The 26,104-nt window shown below is 42.4% G+C and overlaps 2 protein-coding genes across 6 annotated transcripts in view; one reads left to right on the top strand and one right to left on the bottom strand.

The window, feature by feature from the left end:
* The window catches only part of PPME1 (protein phosphatase methylesterase 1), a 32,609-nt gene extending 27,072 nt beyond the window's left edge, over positions 1–5,537 (bottom strand). For 2 of the 3 annotated variants that reach the window (XR_010387344.1, XM_064505246.1), the window contains exon 1: positions 5,172–5,537. Coding sequence is in view for 2 of the 3 variants with exons in the window: in XM_064505246.1 (XP_064361316.1) it covers positions 5,172–5,522 (351 nt within the window). In the remaining variant the exon portion in view is untranslated. The remainder of the gene's footprint in view (positions 1–5,171) is intronic. The other variant, XM_064505248.1, reaches the window with a different exon arrangement.
* The window catches only part of C2CD3 (C2 domain containing 3 centriole elongation regulator), a 49,064-nt gene continuing 28,490 nt past the window's right edge, over positions 5,531–26,104 (top strand). For 2 of the 3 annotated variants that reach the window (XM_026111454.2, XM_026111453.2), the window contains exons 1-19: positions 5,531–5,691; positions 5,816–6,085; positions 6,792–6,949; positions 7,568–7,770; positions 8,203–8,420; positions 9,298–9,430; positions 10,892–11,020; positions 12,240–12,384; positions 12,758–12,930; positions 14,207–14,422; positions 14,606–14,718; positions 16,634–16,752; positions 17,737–17,859; positions 18,852–19,319; positions 20,318–20,469; positions 21,697–21,940; positions 22,487–22,670; positions 23,801–23,981; positions 25,353–25,525. In XM_026111454.2, coding sequence (XP_025967239.2) covers positions 5,631–5,691; positions 5,816–6,085; positions 6,792–6,949; positions 7,568–7,770; positions 8,203–8,420; positions 9,298–9,430; positions 10,892–11,020; positions 12,240–12,384; positions 12,758–12,930; positions 14,207–14,422; positions 14,606–14,718; positions 16,634–16,752; positions 17,737–17,859; positions 18,852–19,319; positions 20,318–20,469; positions 21,697–21,940; positions 22,487–22,670; positions 23,801–23,981; positions 25,353–25,525 — 3,463 coding nt within the window. In that variant the 5' untranslated portion in view covers positions 5,531–5,630. Of the gene's footprint in view, positions 5,692–5,815; positions 6,086–6,791; positions 6,950–7,567; positions 7,771–8,202; positions 8,421–9,297; positions 9,431–10,891; positions 11,021–12,239; positions 12,385–12,757; positions 12,931–14,206; positions 14,423–14,605; positions 14,719–16,633; positions 16,753–17,736; positions 17,860–18,851; positions 19,320–20,317; positions 20,470–21,696; positions 21,941–22,486; positions 22,671–23,800; positions 23,982–25,352; positions 25,526–26,104 lie in introns of those variants that run through there. The other variant, XM_026111455.2, reaches the window with a different exon arrangement.

Here is a 26,104-nt window from a genome sequence, read left to right as displayed (position 1 = left end):
TTTGAATGAAGTAGTAGGTGACATTTTATTAGGAGCTACTGAAATACATGTTAACCTCTGAACAACATATTAGAAAAAGCTATAAACATTTATTTTGCTGAAGAAACCCTCAATATAAATGGCGAAAAGCTTCCTCACAAAATGGGTAATCTCAAAGTAAGTTTGAAAACGATGTTGTAAAGAAAGCGTCCTGCCCCTCCAAGCTGCCTTTCCAGTCAAGGATGACTGAAGCTCGAGAAATCTCAGCGCTGCAGTAAGCTATTTTTGTTTGCCTAGGGCAATGTGCCCCGCTCCACCCTCGGCTTCTTCCGACCTGCTTTCATCCACCCACCAGAGTCACATCTGACACGGCCTGCCTGGTTGATTAACAAAAACAACAACAAAAGTACTCCACGCGCTCCCATCTGAGAACTGCTGGGTACCAAGCAAAAAAATGGGAAAATGGGGGGAAAAAAAGTGGAAAAAATCAACTTGCCAGCACTGCTGGACATTGTCTAAACACACTTTAATGGACCTGCTCCCAAGTCAAGAAATTCATTGCAAATAAAACAGTTTTATAAATAAAAGATGCTTAAAAGAGTAAACAAATGTTTCATTAGATTTCTAATTTAAGTGTTTTTGTTCCCAGTAAAAGTTGGACTTCTTTTAGAAGACTATTTTAGAATAGTCTTTTAAAAGACTATTTCAGTATAGCCAGGCACATTTGCCAGCACTATTTGTATGTCACACCCCTATTTTCTTCTGTAGAGCTAATCATATTCTCTGTTGCTGGTCTGCTCAGAGACTCTTGCACTTCGGTGGACTGAACCGCATCTTACCAAGGCAGGTGTGAGCCAAACTTAGGCACGAATAATCCACACAGACGCAGGCAGGAGGCAAGCAGTCGCTGCCGAACTGCAGAAAACGACTGGCAGGGCGAAGAACAGTGTCATGCTGCTAAAAAATAATAAAATCTACAGGATTGTATGAATTAAGTTATCATCTCTAAAGGCACAGAAATAAACTGCAGTTCACATGGTGCGTGAAAGCTTCTGCTGAAGTTTGATGTCCAGTTTTGGGCATCACTGTCCAAAACCGAAGCTGACTGCTTAAGATCAACAGGAAAGATAGAGATCTCAGGGAGGAAAAAGGCTAAAGGACGGGATATTTTGTCTACAGACTAACAAAGTTCATAAGTGAGGGGCTAGAAGACTGACACCCAGCCAGCCTCATCTTCTACGAGCTTCATCGCAAAAAAACAGTCCTGGCATTTGAAAACGTCGGCTAAAATTCCGAGCCAAAGCCTCTGCCACACCACTAGCACCAGAATCCACCACCCATGCGACGTGCAGACAAACGCCGGTGCTGTCAGATGTGCAATCCTACCCACGTGGAAGGATATTCCACACGTATTTAAAAAGCCCCTTCGCTACCCTGCAAAATCTGCTTTCCGACTCTCCCCTGCTACAATAGCCGTGAAAAAGGACTCATCCAGTACAACAGCTTCGCGTCACCATTATTCGCACTCCACTGTGTCATATGCAAGTCTTCGCGGACTCCTCCTTTAAATATTACCAAACTGAAAAAACACCCCACTGACATACATCATATTTAAATAAAAATCTCTAAAAGGGCTCAGTTGTAATGTCATTGTTTACCTGTGATGAATAAGTGAAGAAAGAAGCATCACGGGGGCTTTGGCAGCACCTCATTAAGTTAGTACTCAATAGCCTTTACTTTTGTCTATTTTACTAATAAAAATTATCATGAGAATGGATTTTCAGCAGCCACAACACTGACATGGAGAACATTTTGCAAGAACGTAGCTAATTAGAAGCACAAAAAAAACACCATTAGCACAACACCAGCTCCTTTGGCCTCCGCTGATCCCGAGATTTTGCAACAGATCACCCCGTGCTGCAAGAAATTCATTCTTGATATTTTAATCATCATCACTGTGGAGACACCTGCCCTCAGAAAATATCCAGTCCCATTTAGGGCCACCTTAACACCAATGTTGTAAGTTTTTAAATTTATTATTAAATTATGACAACGCCCTTAGCTGAATGAGCAAAGTGACATGATGTTTATTTATAGTGCCATAGGTGTAGGCACTGCTTTATGGAAAGAATTAGATAGAGTGCCTGACAGAGTTTACAGCCTGTGAAACCAGAATAAAGTGCATTGAATCTTACACAAAACAACTGCGCAGGATGAGGCTCCGAGTTAAACAGGATAAAACAAGAGGGAGAGATGAAAACTGTAACAGAAAAATTCTCTGTTTGGCAGGCTTTGTACAACACAAGGGTTTGCTTTGTTATTTCTGTTTTAAACAGACCCAGCCTAATCAAACCATATTTATAATATTAAACCTAGTTTTGTATGTACCTTGAAACCTTCACAATGCTCCTGTGAAACACAACACAAAGGGGAAAGCTCATGGTTTAGCGACTTGCTCACAACCCCAAGCTTCAGCACAACTTCAGGAAACAGAACCCAGCAGTCCCGACTCCCAGTTTCAGATAACCAAGGGATACAGCACCTCTCCTGCAGAGCTGATAACATCCCTGAGAAAGAGCAAGCCCCTCCGAAAGTCATTCAAAAGAGCTCCTTTCTAATTGCTACGCTTGCACTAACAGTACAAATTAATCCTTAAATATGCCATTTTTGCTTAGGCTTAGAGCCATGCCATTAAACATTTAAATGAAGCTTCGTTTTAAAGTGAATCATCATAAAAAGTCTTTGATGAAGATGTGTTAGTATGAGTCCATACACTAACTATATCAATTATACTGCATTCATCCAAACGTAGTATTAAGTATCTAATGCAAAAGAAATTTTAAAACTACGCTTTAAAGGAGAGGAGAAATAGCTGTCATTAAGATGTCCTCTCCCATCCACAAATATCTAAACATTTTATTTCAGTCACGGTGGAGTAGCTGTCTTTTTCATCATTTCTTTTAGTTATCTGATTTCATGCATCAGGGCAAAGGAGATTTCCTGTAGGAATTGTAGGATATTTTTATCGTCTAAATAGAGCACTTCACATCATCGGGAATAGTGCAAAGCACACCTGGACCTTGCAGACGCCAGCTATCCAACACAAGAGGTTAGCATTCCTCTGAAGGATCAGCCCCTGGTCTTTTGGCACGATTCGGATCTCAGCTTTCATATTGTAATAATCATCTCGGTATGAAAAGTCACACATCCCTGAAAACGCATTTTCTCCAGATTTAGGAAGGTGTCCTGTCACTCTACCCAAATCCACGCTGTCCTCCTGCAGGATCATCTTGCACTCCTTCCAGCACTACAAGGTACCTATTTGAGATATGTTTCTCCACCATCCCCCTTGGAGACAAAATTACCCCTTCTCATGAAAGTTGTCCTGTTTGCAACCCATTTTCTCCGCTAAAGAAGAAAGCTTTTGCCAAGGTTCTTCTTGTCCCAGTCAGTCCCTCTTTACTTCCCCTCCACACAGCTGAATATAGCCGCAATAAACACTGGCCAATCTTCTTCCCTCACATCTTCCAAAAGACGGTCTCACTCCTGCTTGAAAGATTTGACAGCTGTTTATTCGGTGCTGCCCTGTACTGGATCATCCCAGATGAAATACCATCACCTGAGGTAGGGACGTACTTAGCACGGCGCACCTACTGCACAGTTTCACGTAAGCGTCTGCTGCTTGGAAATGACATTTAAAGATACCTCTCCCCCTCAGTCGTGCCCTCACAGACTTGGAGGTGCCAGGCAAGCAAGTCATTGCACACGGCAAAAGGACTCAGAGAAAAGGGTTGTTAAGGGGGCAAGGGGATGAGCTGAGACATTTATCTTTACTGAGCTCTGTACTCAAGAGGAAGAGCTTGAGAAAGCTTCATAATGAAACGTTACCACGTCTCTGATGAGTCTCCGGGATGCAGCAGTAGGGGCAAGCCAAGCTGGGCAAACCCGTTTGGGGCTTCAAAGACGGGGAGGCCAGGAGGACACCAAGTCCTGCTGCAGCTCCATACGCCACGTTCCCCATCGGGGGTCCGAAGCCACCTCCCCCAGCCCCAGGATACTCTTCTTGCGGTAAGACCTTTGCCTGCTCCCTCGGCATGGAGAGGCGGCTGGAGGAGATGCTGCTCTCCCTGGGTACCGGTGGGCAAGCCAGGACACAGCAGGGCCAGCCGGGGGCTTGCTGGTCTCTCCCAGCACATTGCCCACCTTCCAGGAGGACCCACCTCACTGCCGGCCACCTCCCCCGGGCTGCCAGCCCCCCAGAGGGCCCCCCAGCAACCAACACCCGCTTTCCTGCCCTTCTTCTGCCCACCCCCCGAGGAATAAGCATCCCTCCTGCAGCAACAAGTTTCCTCCACCCCAAGCGAGGGGCAACCCCAGCCTCGTGTGCCCCAGCGGCCCCGCTACCCCAAACCCCCACCAACAAGCACCTCCAGCCCCCCTCAAAGCGCAGCCCCCACCTCCCCCAGCACAGAGAGCCCCCAAACCCAACCTGCCCAAACACGACCATCCCACCCTCTCTACTGCCACCTCGCAGCAAAGATGGCCCCTTCCCCCCAAATCTTCCACCCAATCTTTCCCCTAAATCTTCCACCAACGAGCAACCCCCCTCAAAAGCCTCCCCACATCCCCCCAACGAGCTGCCCCTCCCAAAAGCCCCCCTCAACGAGCTGCCCCCCTCAAAAGCCCCCCCAACGAGCTGCCCCCCTCAAAAGCCTCCCTCAACGAGCTGCCCCCCCCAAACGCCTCCCTCAACGAGCTGCCCCCCCAAACGCCTCCCTCAACGAGCTGCCCCCCTCAAACGCCTCCCTCAACGAGCTGCCCCCCCAAACGCCTCCCTCAACGAGCTGCCCCCCCAAAAGCCTCCCTCAACGAGCTGCCCCCCCAAAAGCCTCCCTCAACGAGCTGCCCCCCCCAAAAGCCTCCCTCAACGAGCTGCCCCCCCAAAAGCCTCCCTCAACGAGCTGCCCCCCCAAAAGCCTCCCTCAACGAGCTGCCCCCCCTCAAAAGCCCCCTCCAACGAGCTGCCCCCTCAAAAGCCCCCTCCAACGAGCTGCCCCCTTAAAAGCCCCCTCCAACGAGCACCCTCTCCCCCCAAATCCCTCACCGACAAGCACCCCCCTGCCTGCCCCCCCTTCCCCTCCCCCCCCCGAGCTCCCTGTCCCCTCAGCCGCCCCGGCCCCTCCCCCACCTACCCCATGCGCATCTTGGAGCCGGACTGGCCGCCGCCGCCGGGCAAAGGGGGCCGCGGCGGGAGGCGTCCCAGGTGCAGCTGCTTCTCCAGGGCCGACATGGCGGCGGCCGGCGCACAAGGACACAGCAGCAGCCCCCGAACCGGCCCCGCCGAGCGCCGCGGCCGCCGCCAACCCCCGCTCCGCTCCGCTCCCCTCCGCCCCGCCCCGCCGGAAGCGCCCCCTCCCCCCGCGCCGCCGCGCGGCACCACGGGAAACGGAGTCCGCCACCGCCCACACCGGAAACTCCCTAACGCGGCCTTCTGGGAAATGCAGTCCGCGCCCCCATAGGGCCGGCTGGGGAGCGCAGTGCATGGCGGGAGGTGTAGTCCCGCCGCGCGGCCGCGCCGGAAGTGCCCGCGGGGGAGGCGGGGGGGGGACGCTCCCGCCGAGGCGGCGGTTGCCGGGCAGCGGCGGGGCGCCATGGGGCAGAGGAGGCCGAAGGCGCTCGCCGCCAAGGCCGGGGGGTCCCAGCGGAGGAGAGGTGGGCTGCGGCGCCTGGCCGGCTCCCCCGGGCGGGGTGGGGGCCGGGGAGGCGGCGGCGGTTGGGAGGGTGCCGCGGCGCGGCCTGCCACCGCCGCCATTTGCTCACGGCTCGTCCCCCGCAGGTGCCGGCGACGCCCCCGCTCCCCTCAGCCTGCCGCCGCTGGTGCGGGGCCCGCCGCGCTGCTTCCTCCGCTGCACCGTGGGCCGGGTGCTGTGGGCGCTCCCCGAGCCGCCCGCCGCCGCCCTCGTCCGCCTCAGGTGGTGGGGGGAGACGTCGGACGGGACCCTGCTGCAGCCGCCGGCCGCCGCCGAGCCGGAGCAGCGAGCGGCGGGGGCCACGGCCCGCTACGCCGTCCGCTGCGGGCCCCGGCAGCTCGCCGCCTACCTCACAGGTGGGGCCTGCGCCTCTGCGGAGCCGGGCAGCTCGGTCAGGCGGGAGCCGAGGAGCCCCTTGCTGAATAACCGCGATTTTTACCCACCTAGATCAACCTTTTACATTGTATTAGTTATATTATATTATTATGTTAGTTATATTATATTCCTAGTTGGCTTCAGGGCTCAGCTCTGTGAAATACCGAAGCCCTTTTCGTTCCCAGATGAGACGCCAAGCTGATGACTTTTAGCATCATCAATATCTGAAACATTATGCATTTCAGTATTCTGAGCTGGTGAAAAGTAAAAACATACTCCTATGATCTTACGATGTTACTAAGATACTTACTTTACCGAAAGGTCTGCGCTGTCTTTAGCTGGTAGCCTGGTGTCTAACTTATGTCCATAAAACCTGTGTTTGCTGTCACTGGTCATCGTCCATATTAAAAAAAAAAAAAAAAAGAAACATTATTTCAAGAACAATTGACAGATTGGATATCTTCTACTTATTTATCATAATTTGTTATTAGTGTAACCCTTCTTTAACTGCTGCCTCATGTCATAAATTCATGACACAGCATTATGTTAGCTTTTCTTGCCTCTGATTCATTTTAACTGAATAGTTTTAATTATGTTTTTATTCATAACGAGCCTTCAAGGTATGTTGTGTCAGAAGTTATTTAGTGAAATTAATGAAGGCGTTTAAACTGTTCGTGATTTTTGCAGATATGGGTGTGCTTGTCCTAGAAGTAATGACCAGACGTGACCATCTCCCCATTGGCACAGTGCAAATTGCTGGCCTTTCCCAGCTCTCTCCCAGCCATCCCATCAGCGGATTTTTCGCCATAGTTTCACCAACGTCTGATAAACTCGGAGAGCTGCAGGTAGCCCTTAAATCTTTGCTCTTTCTTAGTTATCGTATGTGTTAGTGCAACACTTCACGGTATAAACAGATATCAGGATTGAGTTGTGCTGTGTGCACTGCACACCTGGTTTATGCCCAAAAAGTCTTTACGGGCTAAAGGTAGGAAATGAAAAATAAATACTGACAGTTTTGATTGTTTTGTTTAGAAGGATATGCGGCACTGGTAGTTCAACTTGACTAAGAAAATTTGTAGACTCTACCATGAGGGTGAGTTTTAACAGTGGATCTGAAAGCGGATACTGAAGTAGTTTTAATGTTTCCCCAGAGCCCCCCTGAGCTGAAATTGTACAAGATTTTGAAGTCTGGGGTAAAGAAGATATTTGTTCTGTTTGCAGCCCTGGCTCTGGATAATACATGCTGACACATAGTTACTTGTGATTTGAAAACACAGCATGTGAAATAAGTAGTTGTAAATATGTCAGAGTTTTAAAGTGTTACGTAGCTGTATGATATAAATACCATTTTTTTACAGAAAAGCAACAACTTTGCATAGCATGCAAAGTAAAGGTGAATATAGAGTATGTGTTGCGCTTAATTAAGAAAGAACAACATACTATTTTCACATTCTGTCTTTCAGGTCTCGCTGGTTTTAGAACCTCTGCCTGAAATGTATGACACCAGCAGCTCTATCCCAACGACAGATGCAAGTTTAGATGTCGCTCCTTCCACCCAGGGAAGCAGCAAGCCCCAGCTTCTTGCTCCATCACAGCAATCCAGCCAAAGAGGGGTGACTGCTGCTGGCCAAGAGTCTCTTAACAATAGCAGAGCCACAACTCCCAGGTATCTTTCTTTTCCCGATGATAAAATTCTGATTTATTTTGCCAGTCACACCTTTTTTTAAGCAATGGCAATGCACTTGTGAGTTATGGAATACTCGATTTCTTGGTTGTGCTTTTTATATGAAATTCAAAGCATTCAGTAATTAAGAGCTTAAAGTGACAATTTCTTGTCTGAATATATTTGCGTCCTACATTGACTTAATTCAGGCTGTGCTAGTTGATGCAAGAGGTGCCACAATCTTTTGTTTACAGCTGTCTCTCTGATGGCATGAGTGGAAGATGGGGAGTCAGTAAAGCAACGTGTTGCATTTCTTTTTGGAGTGAGTACTGAAGGGGAGCAGCTGCAGTGCTAGGGAGAATTGGAAGAGGTTTGAATCCTGTTACTGATCCACTTCAATTGTTATTGAAATAATGTTTCATTTTTTTTTAATAGAGGAAAAGACCATTTGTTCTTTCAAGAGGATTCTGAAAACATAAAGGATATTTATTCTGCTTCTCGCCACCATCTGATTTTACCGGATGAACATTTAAAAGCGAATCCTTCAAATCAGCAAGCGTCATTTCCCACAAGCGCTGATCCTGAAACACCTGCTAGAACAAACATGCGGGTGCTATCTTTGCATAACCCGACTACAAAAGACCTGCTTTCAGGTTTGTATACAGTTGGCATCACGCTTTACATTTCATGTCAAATAGATCTTGATAATATTTCAGCTGCCTGTCTAGAGATACAGCTGGCAAAAGACTAAAGACTTGAGGAAAGAGCAATACTTTGCGGAGTCGCCGTATGTCGTTTGGAACAGAAGAGGATAACAAAAATAAATATTGATTTAGTCTTGTTAGAAGGTGTCTTGACTATCCAGATCAAGCAAAACATGCTGCACTACCACTGTACCTCTGGAGCCCCCAAAGGGATAAGAGAAGGGGAAATTCAGCTTCACAGACTGCTTAATCATTGATGCGTCTTCTGCGATGACCATCAAAGGTGCCACTCACGTTTGAATAGGGATTGGAAGGGTTTCTGTGGCATCAGCATTTTCTGATGGAAAATGAATTCCTTTTCCATTGCTTGCTAGTTAGCATCCCTTCCGTGGCCTGGATTCAGATAAGCACCAAAGCAGGGCAACTTTCTGTATGTGTTATCTTTTGAGTTATTCTTTATATTTACTGAGAAGACTTAAAATTAGACTACCATTGAGGCGTCCTAAGGTGACAAATTAGTCTTCTATGAATTAGTCTTGCTACTATATCTTAATATTGCCCCTCTAGTGCCTCACTCTGTGTATGGAGTGCAGATGAGTTATTTGTACAAGTCTGAGTGAGAGATTTGATAGAGGATTGCTCTCACTTCTAGATGTACTGTCCGTTTTATGGTGTATAACATGCTTAATCTCTACTATGTTAAGATCTCTTTATAACAGCGAAAAACAGGAGTTTCATGATTGTGGCTGTCACATTTATTGTGTGTGCAGACAGCTTTTAAATGACATTCTAATGCTGAGATTTAATCCTTGTGCTTATTTTTCAGCTCTTTTAGATCAAGGCAATAAACTCCGTGATGCCATGGTTGTTTCTGCAATGAAATCTACCCCAGACATGGAGATTGAACTGAATGAAGTGCTTCCTTCCATAAGAACAGATGGTTTCAAAGCAAAAACAAAGTGAGTTTGGAAAGAGGAAAGTGAGCTTAAGTTCCAAACCATAAACTTCAAATATTTTAGGATTCTTATTCAAATGGGAAATTAAATTCTGTGTGTGAATACAAGCCTGCATGTTGTAAATTGATTTAAATCATCATGTAGTATGCCTTGATTTAAATCATTGACTTTAATTTTTTTTCTATGCTATATTTGTATTTAGTACATAGTTATTTGATAAGGAAATATTAACAATATTAAGTGTTTATAAGGAATAAGGGTATGATAAGGAACATAGTAAATTAAATGTTACTTGGTCACAGAAAACAGGTTTTCAAGGAAATGTAAGTAGTTAGTGGCATAAATTGAATACTTCTGCATATTCTGGTTTGGATGTCTCAATGCCAAAATACCCATGAATATTTAAATCTATAACTGTGTTCTCAGAATTAGTAGTTGTTTTCCTCTTCTGTATGACCTTTATTAGGAAATTGGAAAAAAATAGTCTTTGTGCCTTTTCAACGTGTAACTCGTGTAACTCAAACTTATTGTTTTGTACTAGACTAGAATAAACGTTCTCACTTCACTGAAACTGAAATTTAAAAAACAAAAGTATTTTTATGCAAGAGAAATTTTAAATCCTTATTTCTGAAATGATACGAATATTGGAATTTGTTCCATTATAAAACAGAAAAAAATGTCATTGCCTTCAGCAGTCAATGATGCTGTAGAAATGCAATTTAAATTATTTGTATGTGATTGTAGTAAATGTTGGTGTTACTTCTATAATCTTCTCACTTCTTAAAGTTATTTTTATATTAAAAATACATCTATTAAAAATCTAATGGAAATGAAAACAAAATACATTTTTTCCCCACTGTGGTATGTTTTCTGCACTGCCATTTGCTCTCCAGATTGGCACTGGAGCAGAAGTCACTATCATGTGAAAGCCATTTAATGACTTATTTAGAATTTATTGGTGGGTCTCGGTGCATTTTTGAGGTACAGATGTGCGTATTAGCCTTCTGCATGATGAATTAATCAGAAAGATTGCGTGGGTGGACATAATTCATTGTGCCCCAAAGAGTTTAGTGATTGTGTGGAAAGCAGTTCCAGCGCTTTTGCCCAGACTATTCCAGTTTCTTTAAAATAGATGATTTTGGACTCTTCAGGAAAAACTGATAGGGCATCATTTACAGACAGCTTGACTTTTGCAGGCGCTCTTCCTGCTAGTCTGCAGCAGCTGCCCTTAAACTGCAGGATTGAACCATCCTGACACTTTGCAAAATATAAGATTTTGAATGAGAAACATCAACTTGCAGCAGAACTGCACTGTTATGGAAAGTTTTTGTGTACGTGGAGGTCAAGCTACAAGCTGGAGAAGGCTGTACATAGTCTTTGATTGTTGTCTGTGCAGTGGCTAACATCTCAAACATACCAGAAATACTAATTATTTTTCTCTTTACTGCTATCGCTGTTATCTAGGAGCCCCAAAAGCTTGAACTCAAATTTTGTGTCCACTGCTGAAGATCCCCATCTCTCCTCACCCGAAGTCTCAGGTCAGCAATTTGACCTGAGCTCTGAAGAGAGAGCAATACAGTTACTGTTGGGCAGGTGAGTGTAATACTGATGGTCACTGCAAAATTGTCCTTGTTTGCTCAGTTAGTGCTGAAGAATGCTTCTTAACCCTGTGTGTTCTCCGTGTTTCTGGAAACATATAAGTGAATTGTATGAACAAGTGGTGGTGGAAGGAGGTTTTTTATACCTCAGCTTGCATGCAACTTTAATGCATGCCAAACTGCGTAGCTCAAAGTTACCTGGTGTGAAAATGATGTTGGAAAGACTAGTCATCATCTTTGATAAGACTGAGTTATTTCATAGCTGTATATATTGTGTCCTCATGTGTTAAAAGGTCCATAAAAAAAAAACCTGTGATGTTTGCCTGAAGAACTTGCAGTCTCTAAGTTAAAATTAGAGAGAACTGATAGTGATAGATCCTCCAAACATGAAAATGTCATTCTTCTATCTTTTTGTGAAGAGTGGCAAGAGTATGAATGATATTTATATTGCCTCTATCTAAATCAGGAGTATGAAGTCTACCACTTCTGTGTCAGATATGGCTATTTCAATTCATGTCTTGTCTCCCGTGCTTAGTTTTTCCGTGTACTTCATTATTGGATAAGACTGAAATGTTTGCAGGTCACAGAACGGTTTTGAACTCACAGCGCACAGAAAGCCTTTAAACCAAAAAAACCAAGCTCTCTCCAAACTTGTGTTAAAGATGCTTGTATATACTCAGACATAGTATGTTATTTTTTTTAAAGTAAACTGTCCTTAAATATTACTGATAGCTTAAAAAGTTCCAAAACTTAATAAGGTTGTGAGTAGGTGTCATAGATGGATACTAGTAGATATTTTTTACAGTGAGGGTGATCATGCACTGGAAGAGGTTGCCCAGAGGTTTTGTAGAATCTCTATCTCTGCAGATACTCAAAACCCAGCTCAACATGATCCTGAGCAAACTGCTCCAGTTGACCCTACTTTGAGCAGGGGATTTGGACTAGATGATCTTCAGAGGTCCCTTCCAATCTCAAATATTCTGTGATTCTATGTATATATATTTACACACTTTTTTTTTTTCCGGCAGGGTTCCAGAGATATCCTCACAGGGTTTATTAGCGTGGGCACAGTGCTGCGTGAGCACAGTTCAGCTGTATGAAAAGACAGCATAGCACAAATGCAGTGTAGAATAAACACTATTGTCAGAATTTACATGAAATTGTCTGCAGAACTCATGACGCTAAGTTACCTTTTTTTTCTCTTGTGTCCACAGTGTTGATTTATCTCCTGTGCATCTCTGGGATAAGACAGGTTCCCTTCTGGATTCTCTCTCTGTTGGGAATGAGGTGTATGACAGTGAACTCAACGATCCCCATTACGACCAGAGTCTGCTGGAGAATCTTTTTTACACAGGTCCTGTAAGTGGCAGGCAAAAGATGCTTGATATGCAATCCCTAAAGCGAAGGAAAATCAGAAAAGCTCACATCAGGAAAAAAAAGGCTAAAGAGCTTGGTATTAATAAGGCTAATAAGCATTAAGTATCATATAGACACTTGTGAGAACACTGCTTACAAACAAACACTTAAGATAGTACAAAGGCTGTGAAGTTAGTCATTAAGTTTGGAAATTGCTAGGATTCAGCTGCCCGTGAAGATTGAAAAATTTTGATGCAGTTTTGAATTATACAGTCCACAAGTTTATTTTTTTTCCTAATTTATCATGACCATTATGTATCTTTCTTGACAATGATATTGTTATCTTCATGCTTTATGTGCATTATTTCTGTTTCAGAAATCTGATTCCAGTTTAAGTGATTTCTTCAGTGATGATGATGATGTTAACTCTTCCAAAAAGGTAACCAAGACAAAAACTCTCAAGAAGGCTGATCCTACAAAACTTCAGAGTCCACAGAAGGAATCTAGCGCCTGTGATGGGGAGGTGAAGGAGACAGAAATTAAACTCAGGTAAATAGTTACATTAGTGACTTGTTTTGCAGCATCTTGCTCATTATAATTACTATTAGCAAGAGTTACACTGTGTTAGCATGCTCTGTCATTATCACGCAATCTACTGAATAACCATTTTGGTGAGGGATTTTCATAGCATCTCTGGGAATGACAGAACCCAGAAATTGCTGTATGCTGTTGAAGAAACTATTTTAAGGAGATGTGATCTAGTTAAAAATCATGAGTTTCCCAAAAATATAATAAGCTTAATAATAACACTTTCAACCAATAAAAAACACCACGTATTCTGGGACCAAAATTATTTTCTTTAGTGTTTTGCCTTTCCTCTAACTTGAGTGAGGAATTAAGTTCGTCTTTGGTCTTGTTTGTACTTAGATACGTTTTCAGCTTTTCATGTAATAGTAAGTCTGTGCCTAAAATATCAGATTTGAAATGATGGTTCTTTTAATGCCAGATGTATTTTAAAAGTCTGTAAAGAGAACATATGGTCACACGTTTTGTTTAAAAGCCTCCAGGTATTTTACTTAATTTACAAAATGAAACCCGTAATGTTAGATTTTCTTTTTCTCTCATTTGCATACATACAATTCCCTGTCTAAAGAATTCTGGATTCTGGCAAGCAGCCAGGGAGAGTTGCAATAAGTAGTAATGATTTTTAAATTGTCTGTTTTCTATACTTGTAACTATTTCTCTCAAAAATCTAGTTACCAAGCTTTACTAGTTCAATACCAGTAAGTATTACGGTTTGACTTCTTTTTCCTGATTCAGTTCCAAACAGTTATTTGTGAAACTTCTGTTACAAATACTGCTGTTTTTATATTCAGGCGAAGTTCATTTCTCCACAGGTAGAACAAAAAAGCGTTTCCCAGTGAAGTCTTAAAAATAAAACGCAAGTGGGATCTTAAATTATGTCAAAAATCCTGTTGCTCTGCTGCAGCAGTGACTCTTACCCGTGGCTATAACTGCATTTTATCCCTTTTTTCGTATCTGACATTAAATGAAGCTTTTATTTTTGAGGTCTTAGTCTGCATATGCTTTTTTCAAAATCCAGCAACACTGAACATGTTCTTTTTCTTTGGTCAGGTACTAGATATTATATATTGTATGATTTCTGTTATAGAGACCACCACATTTGTTGTAAAAGGATACATAGAAAAAGGTGCATTTTAATGAACTATGAGCAGTTTTTAACATCCTGCCAAGCTACAATTTCCCCTGCAGTTGGTATTGTTAAGAATGTTTGTGTAGACCTGATTCTGTTTTAACTTTTCAGCTGCTCTCCTACTAGACAACTTGCTTCTTCAGAAGCTCGTACAAAAGAAGCTTGTCTCACATCCTTGAGTGTAGATCGGCTGGCACTGCTGGGGCGAATACACCTAGCCAGAGTCATCATTGAAAGCTTGAAAATCCCTCCTGAGAGCACCCAGATTACACCAGGAAAGAAAAACTTAATTGGGAAGCCTCCAAGACCTGCATCAGTTAAAAAGTGGTAAGGGGGATTGTTTCTCACCAACCTGTCACCCCTTCCTTGGAGCTAGACTTCTCTGAGTCTTGTGTAGTTGTGTAGTAACTTTATAAACTGTGAATATGAAGCTTGTCTGCTGTGTTTGGTTTCATTCTCAGCATTAGGCTTTTGATAGCTGTAATCATCTATTCACTTTTTCATTCATAGTACCTTCTTTGTTGAGTACCACTTTCCTATGGGAGCCTCCAAGGATGAAAAAGGACAGGTCTCCATAACAACAGAAGTAATTCGAATAGCTTCAAGTAAAATCACAGGCGATGGTAAGAGCATTATTTTTCTCCCTTGTATTTAGCACTGTTGACTCCTTCATCTCTTAGCAATTATTTAGTAGCATTTGCTTATGTATTTTCTTTGCTGTGTGGAAATAATACAGTGATTTGTATTACGATTAGTGGCACCTCTACCAAGAGAGAGTTGGTGCACTGCAGGTGGTGGAATGTTCCTCTTGCGGAGCAGGTAGCCAAGTGTGTGGTTTTTTTGTTTTTTGTTTTTTGGTTTTTTTTGCTCCCAGGAAGTTGTCACATTGGGATTTTCACTTCTTTTTTCTTAGGGGCATAACAGCAGGTCAGTAAATCCATTCCTTTGTCTCAAAGTAAAAACATCCCTTTTGCAATAGTACTCAAGATGGTGAAATCCTTTTATAAATATCAGAGATATTTATATATCAGATAAATACCTAATTTTTTCCAGATGCTGGAATACATCACGTAACATCTTGAAGAGCACAGAGCATGCTAGATTCAATAAAATCCTGACAAGTCCTGTGCTTAAATCAGTAGACATTTCATCCCTTTAGTGAGAGGCACCAGTGTTCCTATCCCTGAGAACGCTTTAAGTTACATTTCTGTCCTTGACGAGCAGAGAACGCTGCATGAGCAAGATCCTGTGTGCCCCTTTTTCCCAGAAACTGGAATTCAGAAAGGCAACTTTCAAATGACTCTCTCATATGGTTATTCATTGCCTTTGCTATTTTCTGGGTGGTACTTAAGGTATCTGTGTGTAATTCTCAGTTCTCTGGTACACTCTCCATTTGTGTCCAGACAAAACATCTAATTCTTCTGAACCTTCGCTTTTTGTAACAGAAGGACAGTACTGCCTCCTGCACTTTGTCTTGTTTAGTTAGAATCCAGCTCTTTAGAACCTACAAGAAGAGAAAGGACTGAAAATAATCGGAAGAAGCCATCTAGTCAATCCACTATACCAGTATCTTTCCTGAGCAATTTCCATTTATCTCATTTGTTCTTGAAGATGCCCAATGATAGTGATTCTGTAGCCTCCCCAGACAAGCTATGAAAGCGCTGCCCTGTTAGAAAAATTTCCTTATGTCTAATCTGAATTTTTGTCATCGTAAGAGTACTTATTTCATCCATTGTGGACAAGGAAAATGCACTTTTTTGAGACTGGTATTGTATTTCTCTTTGTCCTTGTTCTTTTTGCTAGAGTAAACACCAATCCATTCAGTCTTTCCTTACAGATAATGTTTTCTTCTTGGACCTGTGGTTATTCTTGCAGCTCTGCTTCTGACTCCAAATATGTCTTGAAATGCATCAACCAAGATGAGATTGAGTTCTCCCACTGAAGAAAGGGCTATCTCTTCCTGCATGCTAGAATGACATAGACTTCCTATCAACTGCAGCCTTTAGATGCTGCTGTAATATTAATGTTGTCATGCTGCTCTCATGCTATTTTCTGGCCTTGGAAAATGAAGAACAGTTTACTTTGAACTTGATGTTAATAAGTAATGCAAAGTTAGATGATTGTGTGAATGACAGAGTGACTATCTCCACAGAAAAGTTTATTAATATTCAATTAGTGTTGAACATTTGGTGCTTCTGCAAAAAAATGTAAACTGCCTACAGATTTGCAATGTATTTTATAGGTTGAAACCTCAAGAGAATTCTCACTGAGGGTTCCAGCAACAGGCGGTTCCCCTTCGGCTCCTACCCTTACTTGATCCCTGATTCTGGCAGATACGCAAATGCCCTCTGTGTATTTGTCCACCCTCCTGAGAAGTGCCATCATTTTCCTCTCGTATCTCCTGAACTTCACGTGTCTGTGCTCACCCTGCATGTTTTCCACACAGAGACTGAACGTTTCTCTGTTCCAGGTCAAGCTCAAAAGACAGGTTAGCTCTGAACCCAGATAAGAGCTCATAAGTCTCTGTCTTCCTTGCAGCGGTAAAATTTCAACAGCGGTTTGTGTTCCCTGTTCATTTTGGTGGAACGATGATAGAGCACTGGTGGAGCTCTGCCCTTGCTTTTAAAATCTACATGAGAAAAAGCACACAGAAAAAGGTACTTACTAAAAGTTACTTAAATTTTGTGTATTAAAAGGCAAAGAAAGACTTTGCATTTGGATTCTCTCCAAATACTTATGCAAAAAGTGGTAGCTTTTCTAAGTTATCTGCAGTGCTTCATTGCAACTGCTGCAGTCTCAGCCATCCCAGGCAAAATAGACAGGCTGATGTGGTTTGAATGAGCCACTTCTTACCCATCCATTGCCAGATATTGTAAAGGGGAATGACGTTATGTGCAGATTCTGTAAGCTGAACTAACTGATGTTCAGTCTTTCTAAATGATTTTCTGAGTTCAAGGATGAAAGGCCAAAAAAATTGTCCTTCCCTCATCTTTCAAACTGAATTCTTGATGTTTAAGGATACTGGGTCAATTACAAGTATTAATTTTCAATCAGAACAGCTTGTTAAGCAATATTGAATGATTTAATGTGAATGCAATTAATATCATTGCTCTGACTAGGGTAAGAGGAATAACGTGAGGTGTGAGAAACTGGCTTAAATTATGCATTTGAGAAAAAAAATCTTTTGGGTAAATAAATGCAAGTAACCATATTTGCATAATCATCTGCTTGTGATAAACTCAGTGAGAAGTGTTAATTCAGCTTATATTTTGTTTTAATCAACACCAAAGGTATCTGCCCATCTGTTCTAATAGGAGCTCTTCCTTTAACGGATGAATAATTTGCATCTTTAAGTTTGGAAATCTTACTCAGTTAATAGGATTTGGGATGTTCATTTTTGCATTGATCTGGAACTGCTGTAGGTCCTGGAGGGGTTTCCCTTACTCTCGTCCTACTGATACTTGGAATTGGAACTAAGGGAAACTTTAATCCCTTTTGGTATAACTCATGAAACGAGTGGGGTGGGTAAGTGGTTGACCATGGCTTCCTCATGCTTTCAGAAGGCTTTCGTTTCACAATGTGCCTTTAGTTAGCTAAACCTGTCAGAAAACTTGCAGAATGAATTCTTTCTCTGTCCTCAGCCAGTGGCCGTTGGCTCAGCAGTCCTTCAGTTGTGCAAGGTTATTCAGTCTGAGCAGCTCACTGTCAGCTGTGAAATACCTGTGGAAGAAGAAGGAGGTCAGACGCAAGTTGGACCACTTAAGGTATGTGTTTTGCCACATTGGGTTTGAGTTGAACCACTTTTTGTTACTAATTTTGGCCGGGTATTCTTTTGTTTTCTCCTCCTCTCTTTTTTTTTTCTCTGTTTTAATTTGCCAGGTGTCAGATATGAAGGTTCGTAGACCCAAAACAAGAAAACATGAACTATTCCCCCCGCCCTTAAGGTTTTGGATAAATATTTCAAACCTTCTCCAAATCCAGGGGTTTTGCCATGTGAAGTTCCCTTGGCTGCAGGGTAAAACCAGAGTCAGTAGGCTATGGCTTGGGTACAAAAGCCACTCTGCGGGCAGGTTTTGAGCGGCACATATTCAGGGTTAGGAGCTTTGGCACATGAGAATGGGGAGGCAGCAGCTCCTGGTTCATGAGCTCCACACGTGGCATGAGCTGAGGGTCTCTCCTGACACAGAGGTTTGATGCCGAAAAATGGAGACAAATGCAGTGGGTATGCAGGTCATTGGAGAGAAAAACAAAAGGAGCCCGCAGAAAGGCAAGGATATTTAGGACAGCTAAAATCAGCAGGGAACGCAAAGGTGAAAGAGCGGTGAAAAAGAGGTCATTCAGAGAGAAACACTTTTCCTTTTTCATTATTTTCCTAAAGCAGCAATTGCTATAGCAAGGTGAAAAAAAATATAATTGTGATACTTTGTCACAATACTTTTCACCCCAGCTAAGTGGTGGTTGGTACTTTTTTCAGTCTGCTTGGTGATTGGTTTTAAATGTCTCTTTTATTCAGCTGTAGTTATATGTGTGTGTACTTGAATTATTGCTTTATTTGATAAAACTGCATATAGTTTATTATGGAGTCAGAGTCGTAGCTTATGACCAGCATGTATCTAACAGTAAGCATTCTGGGTACTGATCTAAAACAATTCTTGAATAAAGTATGCAATGTGTTTTCCTGAGGTTTTTATTGTAGTCTCTTGTCTTTTTATGGGACGTGTCTTCTGATCAGCTGCCTTTTTCTTGTATAATGCAGGTATCGTTAGAGCTTGCAGTTGACAACAAGGACTTTGCCTGCACCTCTGCCCGGTCAGCTGTGGCTGTGCAGCGAGTCCCAGCTCATGCCGTAAGAAGTCCCCGGCTGGAGCTCCAGGAACCCGAGAGGGTTAATGTAGATGCAGCAAGCCCTTGCAGTTTGAAATTTAGCAATCCTGAAGACTCCCAGAAGACAGGAGCGGCAAACACAAAGGTTGTGCAGCTACCACAGGCCGTAGCGACCTCTGTGTCCCGTAATCTGATGGCACAAATAACTGCATCTGAACAGGATGGGCTATTACTGCATGTGCTGTTGATGGTGCCTGCTGGAAAAGGTTTTGTCAGTGGAGAATATGGCTTCCATGGTTCTTGTAATGTGTATTTAAACTGCAAACTGCTCAGCACAGAGGAGGCAACGAGATCTGCTGTTGTATGGGGTACAACACAACCTGCCTTTAACTTTTCTCAGGCAAGTCACACCTCTCCCTGGTTATACTGCCTGAAATGCACCATTTCACGCTGACAAACACGTTTCAGAGATAAGTTACTTTTATGTATGTAGAAACTTCTCTGTTTGGCCCTGACCAGTATGTTGGAAGTGTTTTCAGTATTGTTTTGGCTGCATTGTGAAGTTTGAAATGCAGATGAGCAGTTCCTTGAATCATCCAAATAGTAAACGAGACTTACGAAGCACGAGAGGGAAACGTTCAGAAAAGCCTTGGTTAAAACTGAAAAAGAAGTTGACTACTCCTTTCTTCCTTTATAGGAAGAAACTATATTGTTGATGGCATCCTAATATGTAAATGTAGATTTTATTTTGTTTTGTTCCATTGCTTGGTCGTCTTGTTCTTCTTAACAGATTTGTCAGCACAGAAGTTTGGGTTTTCATTGTGGTGTGGGCCAGAGCTTTCCCCAGTAAACAGAAGTTCAGACTTTCGCTGTATTGCAAAGATCACCATGTTTCACAGACAGCTTTTTTTCTTTTTAATAACATTATGAGTTTGTAGTTGTTTTTCTGGCCATTATTCTTTGGAAATGTCAGGATGTTCAAATGTGTATTTTTTCATTTTTCACAGTACTTAGTGATTTGAGACATCAGCCTTCTTAGTCTTCAGCTGAAAGAGTGGAATGTAAAAACATGGCAAAAGACATCTGAAACAGTTGTCTGAAGTGATTTATCTGTTTAGTAAATAGTCGTTTAAAGTTAAAAACAACTGGTTTTTAAGATAGGTTTTAAAATAAGATCATTTGCTGTCTCAGTTGCATTTATTTTCCTGGCTTGCTCTTTTCCAAGCCTACTAGCTCTCTGAAACATGTTAGGCAAGTACACATTTAATTTTTAATTTCCACTTCTAAAGAACACTGTTCTGTACACTCTGGAATTAGCTAGTGTTACCAGAATGCCCTGTACTTAGCAAACAGCTTCCAGTGTGTTCTGTGTACTAATTCTGCATTAAACTCCACCAGGTGATGCCTTTTTCATTGACTTCCAAACATTTGGAGCGACTGAAGAACAACTTCATGATTATTGAGGCATGGAATAAGATGGGAAACCCTGGCTGCGACAAACTGCTAGGATTAGTGAAGCTTCCTCTGCATCAGTTTTACATGTCATTCAAGTAAGCATCTTTGCTGTGTGTTTTCTTGGCTTGGGATATACACTAACTAATGCTCAGAGAAAAATGTGGTGTCTGGAGTGTGCAGGGGAGGATTCTTAGTAATGCTTTATAGGAGGAGGCATTTTTGTCTTGCCGAGCTTCCTCTGGCGCTCTCCTACAATGAGCAGTGTGTGAGTAACTAACGTTGTCCTGGTACAGAAATACAAGTAGACTGTGAGAAATGAAGATGCTATGCTGCATCAGGCTTTGAGCCAGCTAACTTTGCTCTCTTAAGGAAGAGTAAAGCTGTAAAAGATCCAAGGGACTGCACAGAAAAACTGAGTGTGGCCTTCAGAGTTGTTGGTGGCTACACCAGATTAGAGTAGATTAGTGATTTTCCAAGGCTGCGACTGATGAAGTGGGTGATTTTGTTCATGATTATGCCCTGTATAAATCCCATTGCTAGGGATGCTGTTGGTCTGCACAGCCCAGGATAATGCTTGTGATATCAAAAATGTGTTTAAATATTTCATATTTGGACTTTATTCTAATCCCATAGTTCTCTCCAGAGCTCTTTGTTCTTTTTAGTTCAGTGTCAAATAAATATCTGCTTAAAGCAATTTAAATTAATGGAAATAATAGAACAGATTCTTTCTGACTCAAAGGATTAGTTCCTTTTGGTTTGGTCAGACTAATCATAGGTGGAAATCAGACGGTGCCTGAGCTGACCGGCCAGTATTATGTTAATTACTAGTGTATCATTTGTATAATTGTTTTTAGTAAGCCACCATAATTTGCTTGTGCATATCTTCATTTTATTATTAAAGGTTTTTGCATTTTTTGACTTGATGGAAATGCCATCATTTCTTGTCTTCCTGCCCCAGTTCATCCCCAGAGGCATAACTAGTTCATAAAAATATAATGTGGCTACCGTATATTAACGGGAGTCTTGTTCCAGTTCATCGCCTCACTCGCGATCCCTAGGCTGGTTTATCGCTAAGGCCATGTTAGTTTTTAGAAAGCTCTACTTTCTCATGGCTGAAAATAGCCATTCCCATTCAGCAGAAAGTGAATCTGTGCTTTGTGAAGACCAATGTAATTGAGCTGAATTTTGGAGGAATGGAGATGGGTTGGTTTGTAGCTGCGTTGCAAGTTCCATCTGAAATGAGCTGTGCGTAAGCTTGTTCATATTCAGGTGAACTATTCAAGGGCTTTTGGGTTTTTTTTGTTTGTTTTAATCTACTGTAGAGATCCAAAGATATGCCGCCTGCTGCTTCAAGCTCAGTATCCAGTGGTTGCTGTGGACAGCTATATGCCTGTGATAGATGTTTTTACCGGCAGTAAAAGTGGAAGCCTGAGGGTCATTCTGGCTATGGGGTCAGCTGATCAAATAGTGGCACTGCAGAGGCTGAAGAACGAAGAAGGAATGGTACCTCCCATCACGCAGCGCCCTGCCCACTCTCTGGATCCTCCTCCTGCAGAGCCCACGACGGTATTGTGCAGTAAACTCCTGTTCTTGCTGTTAGAGATGCATGAAAAGGATTTTAGCTATGGCTCCATCAATAGACCAGTGGTCTCCAATCTCTGCCGTAACCAATTTTGTTATAGGTGATCCCGTTCTGTGCAGAAGTACGGTATATTATCTGTACTTTTTTATTACCCTGCTTTTTCTCACCAGTCTTGACATTACTCTCCTTTTTACTGCCCTGCATATTCACTGTTGTACCTATATGACAACTGCATTAAAAAAAAATCTAGAAAACTGTAATTCTTACAGCCTTATTCTGTACCACAAAGGCTTTGCCACCAAACTCAAATTAGATGTGTATGAGCTTTCATGCTTACGTGCTGTGTTCTTGGCTTTTGCAGAGTAAGAATTTGCTATCAAGCTTTTAATTTTCTGTGAACTTTAGGAAGAAAATGGCAGATAGTGGTTCTTAACCCCTTGTCTCAGGCTTCTTAGAATCTCATGTTCCCAGTCCTCTTGTATGCAGTTTCCTAGAAAGTGTTCCTCTGTGGCTTTCCTTTCTTTTATTAGCAGTTAGATAGAGAAGGGGAAGAACTGATGGAGCACGTGTTTGAGATCCAAGTGGAAAGCGTGAAAGGACTCACTCCCTTACAGTCCACAGTCTGGGGAGAGGCTGACTGCTACATACAGTACCATTTCCCAGTGCAAGAGGCCAGCTGCGGTGCATCACAAGGAACTGAACTGCATGAGGATGGTAAGTTTGTTTTATGACAGCACCTTATGTAGAGTATTGCTTTAGTTAAATATTGTTTAGTAGTGTTCTGTCTGCTTAAGTAAAACAGTATGTGTTCCTCTGAGCTTCCATAATGCAGCCAACGCTTTCTTTCCTCAGAAGATGAGCATACAGCTGTATTTGGGCTAGGTCAATAAATTAAAAGCCTGCTTCAACTGAGGCAGGTGGCAAAGTTCCCAGTAAAATAGATATCTCGTTCTGAACCTGTTTACGCGGTACCTTTTTGTTAAAGATCCTCGTGTGGTTCACAGGCTGAGCCTGCAAAGACGTAAGAGCAGATGCACAGGAAATGCTAAGAGTGCTTGCAGTTAAATTCAGTGAAGGCTTTACATGCACAAGCGTTTGGAGATGCTCATTTTCATGGCTACACCAAAATAAGACTGGCTATCTTAATTCATTGGAAGTATGAAGGAGTATTTAAATAATTACAATTCTAGGAAAGGACTTAGTGTTAACTTTGAGTACTTTGAATCACTAATGCGTTTTTCCTCTGAAAAATAACACTACCAGTAGCACTGTCCATAGCAAGTGCTGTGGACTGTGTCAGCTTCCAGCTGCATTTAACAGTAGCTTTTTCAGCCTGTGGACCACAAATTCATGGGACTGCGTGAATTGCTTGTAAAAGATTTGTGAAGCGTAATTCAGAAGAGCAAGTCAGAAGGCTTTAACTTACTGTACAGGGGTCCTGCCTCCTGCAGAAAATATTTGAACGACTGCAAGTAGGAAGAGGTTGAAACCCACTAATGCAGACAACAGAAGCACAGCTCTGTACCACACAGTGTGGTCTGTGCGGAGAGGAGACCCCCTGGGCTTCCTCCAGCCGCTCCCTCTGAGCTTGGCCAAGCTTATTAGCACAAGCGTAACGCTGCCCAAGTGTGGCTGCTTTGCTTCCAGACCAGCATTGCTCCCCTGTTTCCTGGCGAGGCAGGGCTCCCCAGTGCTTGCGTCCAGGTTAGCTTGCCCAGAACCAGTGCAAGTGTCTGAAGCTTCAGCGTATGCCATGTTTATAAATTCCAATGTGAATGCCTTCTGCTTCTCTCCTTGGATGTGAATCCAGGACTGACTGTTTAACCAACTCATTTGACTTGTAGGTATGAAGTTAAAGGCTTTTCGTACGGCGACTACATTGTGCGTCCCTGATCCCGTCTTTCATGATGAGCATCATCATTCTTTGTTGGTTCCTGCCAATGTCCCAGTCCAGAGACTCCTGGTCAGTGCATTTATGGCACCTGGAATGTCTGGAGGAGGAATCCAGTTTGAAGTCTGGTGCAGGTACAGAATAAGGTCCTATTCTTTGTAGGTATCGCAGCAATACAGATAGAAGTGTGTCCGGTATGGAAAAAATCTCCGATTATGAGATTAATATTTAATAACAAGGGAAAAAGTAATGATCTCATCAACATTTGGGCCTTTTTTTTCCCAAAAAAGTGCTGATTATGCTTTTCTTATGATTTTGTTAGCAAATGTCTGCTCTCAGTTTTCTTCCCTCCACTTTATTAGCATAGAGATTTAAAAGTAGTATTTAACGGTATGATTTTATTGGGTTTTTTTCCTACTACAAGTCACTGGCTTCAGAAAAATATACCGTAAAATGTTTGCATATTGTCTTGTTTTGTATTTCCCATGTTCTTCCTGGATCATTAAAGGATCTTAGCTTACGTTTGTTCCTATTTGCACAATGTTTTATGCTATAGATAAGATGAGGCCAGCTCAATTAATGCTAAGCTCAAATCATAGTTTCTTTGGCAACTGAAGCTAATTACTGGTAATGGAAAGTAGAGACCTCGAAGACAAGCAACTGTCTTAGAAAAGCATATTTATAATCTCTTCATACCATAGTAAACAAACCAAGCTATTTAAAATTCGCAGGTTCATATGAGAGTTGTTATATGCAGGACATGTTTACATTAATGTTGGTAATGCCCAGTGGAAGTTACCAATTGTTAGTACCTGGCATTTAAAAATTGTGCTTTAGTTCAATTTCCTGAAAAATATTGGATTTTAGTTTAATCTTGCAGTAACCACTCACTGATAGCAGCTGGTGAACTTGGGCACTTTTGGGTCAAAGAAGCAAATTGGTGAGCCATGTCTTTTAAGAATGCAGTAAACATCCTCCTGCCTGTTTGCCATATTTGAAATGGGGAATAGCTTACCAACAAATCTTGGTAATTAGGAAGGTGCTTATATGCTGACCGATAGATCCAGAATCATAGAGTGCTTGCTATGGTTAGTCTGAAGCCCAGCAGCACAGTAACAAACTGTCTGGAGTCATCATTTACGCACTCAAACTGGTACCACAAAACTGTTTTGTAAGTGACATTCGTATTAATGGAAATTGAGAGTGAAGAATATTTGGTGCCAGATCCTCCTCTTGTTTTGCTTTGGGATGCCAATTGTTGGTTGAGATACTGCGACCTGACTTGCTGTGACTAATGCAAAAGCTTTGTGGCTTTACCTACTCAGGAGCACATATTCTTTTTCCTTCTGTGGAAATTTGCTTACTTAAGCTTGTTCCTCAGCTATCAGGAGACGAACCAACTAGTGTTTGAAGACACCTGGATTAAAGTGCACTTGAGAGAAATGATGATCATTTTGTCATCATCAAAACACCATGATTGACACTGCTTCTTTGTGCTTTACCAGGTATTATTATCCAAATGTCAGAGACCAGATGGTTGCCAAAGGGACCTTGCCTTTGTCACGGCTGTGTGCCATGGTAACTATGCAGCACCGTGAAGAAATAGGGATACAGACCTTTAATCTTCCCTTGGTCCCAAGGACTGATTCCTCAGAGAAATTCCAACTGTGGTCATCAGGTAAGGAAGGCTTGTGGTTTTTCACTTTATATATATAAGTGAATGTCTGTGTATTCACTGACAAGGGGAATAAAAATATATATGTGTGTTGGTAACTGATACCAACCATGCATGCTTTTCATACCAGCTTTCACTATCACCGTACCAAGCTAAGAATCAGTGATTAAACACAAGCAACCTCAAACTCCATCACAAAGGTTTAGCAGTAAAATGCAAGAATTAAAGACAGATTCTTGGGAAAAGTGGCCAAAATAAAAACCCAGAGAAAAGCTGGGACAGGAGACAGAGTTCAGTATATTTCAGCTACTTCGTAATAATTAGCTGCCTGCAGCAGAAGACAATATGCCTCTCTTGTGGTTTTGTCACTGCAGTACTATAAAAATGATGTGTTGAAATACTGCAGCAGTGTATTTGAAAACTTGCAATGAATGCACACATGAGGGCGTGGCTGGGTTAAACAGATCATCCTCGTTCTATTATGTCATAAATTTGGCAAAGAAAAGGAGCCGTTAAGACCATCTGATCTGACTTCCTGTAGGACGCAAGCATTAAAATTTCCTTCTCTTCCTCCTGCATCAG

The sequence above is a fragment of the Dromaius novaehollandiae genome, chromosome 1, assembly GCF_036370855.1.
Source record: "Dromaius novaehollandiae isolate bDroNov1 chromosome 1, bDroNov1.hap1, whole genome shotgun sequence".
Lineage (NCBI taxonomy): Eukaryota > Metazoa > Chordata > Aves > Casuariiformes > Dromaiidae > Dromaius > Dromaius novaehollandiae.
This window is presented reverse-complemented; position numbering and strand designations above follow the sequence as displayed.